General features: G+C 40.1%; 1 protein-coding gene across 13 annotated transcripts in view; it reads right to left on the bottom strand.

Annotated features, from left to right (window-relative positions):
• eif4g3a (eukaryotic translation initiation factor 4 gamma, 3a) overlaps positions 1–7,135 on the bottom strand; it is a 77,651-nt gene that overhangs the window by 1,300 nt on the left and 69,216 nt on the right. For all 13 annotated transcript variants that reach the window (XM_005917875.2, XM_005917878.2, XM_005917881.2 and 10 more), the window contains 10 exons: positions 5,838–5,955; positions 5,494–5,717; positions 4,545–4,657; positions 4,017–4,189; positions 3,624–3,749; positions 3,299–3,380; positions 2,960–3,058; positions 2,521–2,667; positions 1,391–1,472; positions 1,105–1,251 (listed from right to left, as the gene is read on the bottom strand). In XM_005917875.2, coding sequence (XP_005917937.1) covers positions 1,105–1,251; positions 1,391–1,472; positions 2,521–2,667; positions 2,960–3,058; positions 3,299–3,380; positions 3,624–3,749; positions 4,017–4,189; positions 4,545–4,657; positions 5,494–5,717; positions 5,838–5,955 — 1,311 coding nt within the window. The remainder of the gene's footprint in view (positions 1–1,104; positions 1,252–1,390; positions 1,473–2,520; positions 2,668–2,959; positions 3,059–3,298; positions 3,381–3,623; positions 3,750–4,016; positions 4,190–4,544; positions 4,658–5,493; positions 5,718–5,837; positions 5,956–7,135) is intronic.

Raw genomic sequence — 7,135 nt, 5'->3', positions numbered from 1 at the left:
ACACACACACACACACACACACACACACACACACACACACACACACACACACACACACACACACACACCTACCTGGTTGAGGCTGTAGTCAATAAGCTTATCCGCCTTTGTGACTTAAAGATTAGGCGTATTTTGCTAAATTTAATTCGTTTTTTAGTCGTCAAGACTTGAAACCAGCAAATGAGCACAGAAATTAATCAGGAAACCATTTACTGAGGTCACAAATACAGTCAGCTGAAGACCATTTCCCCCCCATACACATTCTATATAATCCTGCCTTTTTGCAGCTAGAGAAGATGCCCCCTGCTGGTCATTACAATGAATGCTTTTTAAGGCAATACCAACTTCACCACAGTTCCATTTTTCATGCTGTTTCAGACTTAATCAGAGTCTTATCTTCTGTCACTGCTATGTTTAGGGTGTATGGAATGGTACAAGACCGTAGGCTTGCAGTTAAAAATATAAAACAAGGTAGATAGAAATAATTTTTTTATGACCGTAGTAGAAAGCTACTGAAGTCTAGTGTTTTGTACTTGGTCTTGTTTGGTTATCTGTGAGTGTTTGTGCACCTGTGCATGTAGTTTATGAACGCAGCTTTATATGCTTTAGCTGACAAAGTGACACTCTAACCTCTTGTCTAAATACAGTCACTACTAGTTTTCATAGAATCAACATAGAAGCAGTAAAAAAACGTGACCATCTTTTATATACAGTCTATTGCATCTATTACCTAACCCATGTTGACATAACTGCAAGATATATTTCCTTGAAACACATTATATTCTTATACCTTGAGAACTAAACTGCAGTGAAGTTCTCATCAAGTTTATTTATGCAAATCCTCCACAGAGAAACACTGAGACTTTTAGTTCAATCATTCTTTACCTTGGAAACAGACACTAACTAGTAAGAATTTACTTGTAAGAACTCTGTGGTGAGATCAAGTTCTGTAAATGAATAAAAAAAATGTCTTAATCATTACATGTACAGCCGCTTGTAGCCAGTATTTGAGCTCTAATCAGCAATAACAAAAGAAAGGCGCTAGTAAGGAAAGCTAAGAGCAGCAGGTTTTATTAGTTTTATAAACTATGATGCAGAACTTACTTGGAGGCTGATCGAGGGCAACGATCAGCGCCTGAAGTGCATAAAGTGCTTGCAGCTGTCGCTCAGTGTCTGAGTTAAGGTACTTGAGTAATACAGGCAATCTCCTCTGGATCATGGCCGTGTCCACTCGACAATTGGTGTTATCATCTGTACAGCAAAGCAGGAGGCAGAGTGAGTGCATGCTGAGCCGGCCCGCTCGCAATTTGGCAGAGTGTAAATATTGCAATCAGCGGTGGGATTTAAGCAGAACAGAGAAGTGTCTTCTCCAGGTGGTGGAGTGGCTTACCTTTCACTGCTGCCTTACACACAGCTGTCATCAGAGCCCTCAGGAAGGGAGACGAGCTCATCTGTGTTTCATCTAGATTTGCCTGGGAAACGGAGCAGAACTAGCTGTCATTGTCACATGACTCCACTTAGCAGGTAAAAAATACACTGCAACCTCACATAACTTTGCAGCAGCACATGTTTTAACTATGTTTTCCCCTTCAAACCATGTTTGGATTGCGTCCTCTGCTCAAACACTCAACTTCAACCACACCAGGATTATATTATACTCTGTATCAACACGTCACTTAACACCTACTTGTCCGCGAATGATCTGATACTCTGTTCTACTGTTCACCATATTTGCACAGTGTTTGAGTTATTTTCTGACATTTTTAGTATTGAGTGCAGCTGTACAATGGTAAGTGGCAAATGGGTTGCATTTATGTAGTGCTTTTATCCAGAGAGCTTTGTAATTTCATACACACTGTTTGCTCAAAGCCAGGAGGCATGCTGCTGGTCTGACCATCATGAGTAACTGGGGTCAAGGAATCAAACCACAAACTCTGGTATTGGTGGACTTCTGAGCCCCAGCTGTCCACTTCTGTAGAGTCAGGTACTATAAGAGCAGGCTACATTAAAACAGTTGGCATGGCTTCTGGTTCTATCGTCATTCGAGCTGGCTACCTCAAGCTTGGTCTCCTCAGACATCTTTAACACGTCGTCCTATTCATGTATTAACATAACAGGATAAAGATGAAAACAGGAAAAGTAAGAAAAAAATACAACTGAACAACAATGATAAAGCACCACGAGGTGCAGCGCTCAACATAAGAGAACAGAACAGAAAGACAGTGGAAGGCAGAAAAGTCACAAAAACGTTCAGTCCTTATATTTATGTCTCTTTTTAATTGCACCAAAGGCTGTAAAAAGGCACATTTTCAGAATCCTATATCTAAAAAATTAAAGCGATGGAAGAATAAAAAATGCAAACACCACGTCTGTTCTCATTCCATACTTTTAATTTAAAAAAAAAAAAAAAAAAAAAAAGCAACACAGCAAACGACGGCCTGCCGCTCCTCCCTGCTTTTAGCCACTCGGTCACACAGTTTGTGTGATGTTTGAGCTCCTGAGTAACGTCGCTTGTCATACCTCCACCCAGTCAAAAATCTGCTCATCACTGGCCATATCCTCCAGGAGGAGTCTCTCCAGATGCTGGCTCATCTCCTCAGGAGACAAGACCCTTTCGGGCAGAGCTGCCTCAGGATTGGAGCTGTCTGACTGAAGAAACTGGAGTTTCTGTTGACGTGAAAATGACAGGAGAGGACAAGAAATGAAAAGGTGATGAAAAGGGGGAAAAAAAAGGTTTTCCTGTTGTCTGTTTACATAGTTTTCTATAGAATTCCTAGGTAACACCTGATGACATCATGCAGATCTCAAAAAACAGCAACGCATGAGCGATGAGGAAGCAGTGTGTAATCACACAATGAAAAAAGCTAAATTTTTGGACCCTAATGTTAACTTCTATCTGACCTAGTGACCAATGAAAGAAATCAAAATGTTGTCAAGTCTGAGCCTGACACTAACCAACCTGTTGTAAGATGAAGGCCTGGACATCCTCTCCCTCTGGAAGAATGTCGGTCCAGTTGAGGCCAGATTCCCTCCATAAAGAACCTACAGTCCTATGGCTCTGTGGAAACACAACAAGACAAAAGTTAAACCTCTCCCCTCACACACATCTTCTTGCATTTTCAACATTTTGAAGGCGAGGATAAGGAGCATAGATACTTACACAGATATATTATTCATTAGTCCCTAATCTTCATTGATTAAATGTTACTGAGGTCATGAGAACAGATAAAAAACAAACAAACAAAAAAAGTAAAAATAATCATAAAAAACAACAATATAACATCTAAGCATTGCTTACCATGTGTTTGCATAGTAAGTGCAGTATTTCAGATATAAGGATCCCAGCTCTTCCCACAGGAAGCAAGGGTTTGCTTAATTCACTGCAAACAGAGACGAAAGAAATTGAAGTATACATGTTTTTCCCCCCTGTCACACACAGCTTTGTTTACAGCAAATGTGCAATCAGACCAATTATTTAAACACATGTGCAGATGTAACCCTCATGTTTTTTTTTTTATGTCTGATGGAAGGTAATCTGAGACTAAAGTGTAGATAAATTGGTGGCAGAGGTGAATTTATTTCTGAACAAATGTAGCAAATCTTTCATTTTCAGTTATTTGTACCTAAAGAGCTCTTTCATAGAGAAGCCCCCCTCCTTCAACACAGGGCTGAGCAGCTCAGCCAGGTACAGCCAGATGTGAGGAATGTCGATGGCCATGTCGTCCGCTTGCTCCAGCGTGTCTGCAAACCTGAGAAAACAAAGACAAAGAGAAGACCAAGCAGTGATTAGATGTGACAGTGCTTCAAACTTTATTTCCACTTTAATAAACAATGTTAAAAATACTGCAATGTGCTTTTTAAAGGATATACTTTCACTTTAATGTGTATTTCCATTGCAAGATTGGTCCAAAATTTCAGTGCCAAATAAATCAAATAATAAAAAATGGGTAAGAAGAAAGTAAATAGAAGAGTTCTAGTGATTGATTGAGTATTGGCCACTAAGCAAGTGAACTGACCCTTTGTAGAACTGGGCCTTGGGTACGGTTCCCTGCTGCACCAGCTGGAAGAAGAGCTGGCCCATGTGGTCCCGTGTGATCTGACTGCGCTCTAGGGTCGACTCCACCCCAACGCGCACAAATATGTGAAGCTGGGAGCCCAAGTCAAGCTCGTCCACACACTGGATAGCCTCCTACAGAAAATGAAGATATATTGTCAAAACTGATTCAGCTGGAAATTACTGAAAATTTTAAATACTGAAATTTTCCATTCTAGCAATTATAAATCATTAAAATATCAAACACGGTTCATTATCTTACCCTGCTGGTGGATTTAAACTCACACAAATCTTGGTTAAAGCTTACAACATATCTTAAAGTGGTATGAAAAATACAAAATGCATGCTTGCCTTAAAGAAAATAACTTATTTAATCATGAATGAATCTTCTGGAAAAATCACTGTTAATATTCATGTAAAGCAGAAGCTTGCTGATGCGTATTAGAAGTTGTGCACCGTAAACTTCACCTACTGCTTGTGAATGTCATACCTTGTAATCGTTTATGTGTAGAAATTCGTCAATAATAGACTTGGACTTCCTCTCGATCCCCTCCTCAGACAGGGCTGGTCTGTCTGGGGTCTGGACCACTGGCTCAGGTTTCACTGTAAACATATAAACACAAGTCCCAACTTTGCCTTTTGGTGGAAAGAACCGATGGCTGCTCTAAAAAGTAAGTTCAACACACCCCACAAATCTTCTTCTTATCTGGATTGAGTTACATAAACACTGGCAATCAGGATAAACAGTCACATGAAGGTGGTTGGCAAATAGACAATTATACTCAGGGATTTCTAACCCTAAGCACCATATAGCAGTATAGTGTTAAAAAGTGCAGAATGAATATCTGTGTGTGCTTATAGTGTTTGAAGTTTTCATTCGAATTGAAAAAGTGCTTTATAAATAAAATCTATTTAAAGCCAGGAAGGAAAGCTGGCTGTGCAAGTTAATAGACTCATTACTACTGACTGATCATTAAACCACAGGAAAATCTGACTACATTAGCCTACAACACCGTAAAGCACATCAAGAGGTGTTAGATGACCTTAGAAATATTGAAGTAAATAATTCAAACTGGTAAGTAGGTTTACTACTTTTATATAAAGTCAACAAGCAAGTATATGGTAATACAACCCTAAAAATGTAAACAGGTTTCTTTTAATACAAAACTACAAATTTTCTATAAAATGCACCAAATCAGGTGTTCCTGAGAATTTAAATTTCCTACCAATGCTCATTTAAAAAGACCTCAGACGCTCTCACTATCTGAGTATCAATGTCCAGGAATGATAGGTATTTGATTGATGGAGCTTTTGTACATGAAATGTACCCTGGTAAGAAGTGGGCTACCTTGTTAACACCAAAAACTCAGGGTTTCGCTTGTTTTCACCTGAAAACTGAATGAAATATGTAAACTGCAGAGGCTGAGCAGTGTTCTCACCAGGCTCCCTGACTCTACTGCGCTCCATCTCCGTTTTGTCCTCCGTGACACTCGGTCTCCGGGGCTCGGCTCCCTCTCGCTCACGGTCTCTTCGCGGCTCCTCTGGGTTTGGACTTTCCAGCAGCTCTTTAGAACTTCCTCCCCTGATGAACGGTCCGGGCCGTGCTGATGGCGCTGCAGAGATTAGTGGCTTGTCACTGCGCTCTCTGCCTGTACTGGCACGACTTTTTGTGAAGGGGGGAGGAAAAAAAATCAAGTCAAACATGATGTTGCTCAATAAAAGGATATTCGAGAAATCAGCAGACAATCAGGAGGAACAAATAAGAGCTGGAGTTGTTTTTTACCTTCCTAGAGTTCTCCTGGAGTCATATTCTGGGTTCTGGGGAGGTGTAGTGGAGGGCTGAGGTGAGAGTGTCGGCTGCAGTGCAGAGTAACGGTTCAGGCCAGTTGTCCGTGACAGGTCTGTAACAGGAAGAAGAAAAATTCAATTCAATTCAATTTTATTTATATAGCGCCAAATCACAACATAAGTCGCCTCAAGGCGCTTCATAGATACAGAGAAAAAACCCAACAATCATATGACCCCCTATGAGCAAGCACTTTGGCAACAGTGGGAAGGAAAAACTCCCTTTTAACAGGAAGAAACCTCCGGAGGAGTGATCACATTTGGTGTTATTAAATCTCAGTTCTATGTATTCCCTACGGCAAAGAAAGACACGGCTCAAAGTGGTCTAACTTACAAAATGATCTTTAATTTTACATATTCCGGAATATGGAGACCCGAACACACTAGCTCAGGTCTGAAGCACAAACAGGAAGCCTAGTTATTCATATAGACGTCACACAAACTTTAAGTTTCGATCAAACACTCTGCTTAGTTTCACTTTCTGCCTGCAGTTACCATGCTCTGCAAAAACATGCAGTTTCCTGTCAGCCTGCGACCTAGTCTCAAAGCTGGCCTTCTCTTATACATAATACAATATAGTCAACAAAATAAGCATTAAAATATATATTTAAATCCCAACAGTGTCAAATCAGCCAGAGTGCTGATTCGACTCAGTCACTAATGCAGCATAATCTGTCCATAGCAGCTTTAAAAGTCCAGCCAACCCCCAAACGTGTGGATGCCACAATCCACTTCGGCCCTGAAAAGCTTCTGTCACCCACCTATACTTATCATTTCATGTTTTCATCTGCAGGTCCCACTCTTGTAAACTCCAGAGAGCCTGAGAATTACTGCTCCATTACTCAGCAACTAATGAGCAGACCATTAACTTTAACTACCCAACAACCAAAAGAAATAAAACAGGAGTGGATCAAAAGCTATTCAGATACATAAAGGATATGACAAAATGTAAAATCAAAGCTTTCTTTTATTAGCTTTGAATACTTTTGATTGCAAGTAATTCATAATAAAACATTTATGTTGTTTTTTTTTGTGTCCCGTTTGGATCTTTAGCCATCAGAATTGGCTAAAGATCCACCTGTCTTAAGGCCAAGAAAGATGCCAAGCGGATTTATTTTACCAAGTGGATCATCATGGCCTTGCCATATTGGTCCATTTGATTGACCTTTATTATAATTATGAATTTATTTTATTTTCAGTTGCTACAAACGGGACAGGACAGGGAGAAAGAATGAA

Source organism: Haplochromis burtoni, unplaced genomic scaffold (assembly GCF_018398535.1).
Source record: "Haplochromis burtoni strain Fernald_Lab_line unplaced genomic scaffold, NCSU_Asbu1 Contig_26, whole genome shotgun sequence".
Taxonomy (NCBI): Eukaryota; Metazoa; Chordata; class Actinopteri; order Cichliformes; family Cichlidae; genus Haplochromis; species Haplochromis burtoni.
The sequence above is the reverse complement of the archived record's forward strand: the minus strand, read 5'-3'. Positions and strand labels throughout refer to the sequence as shown.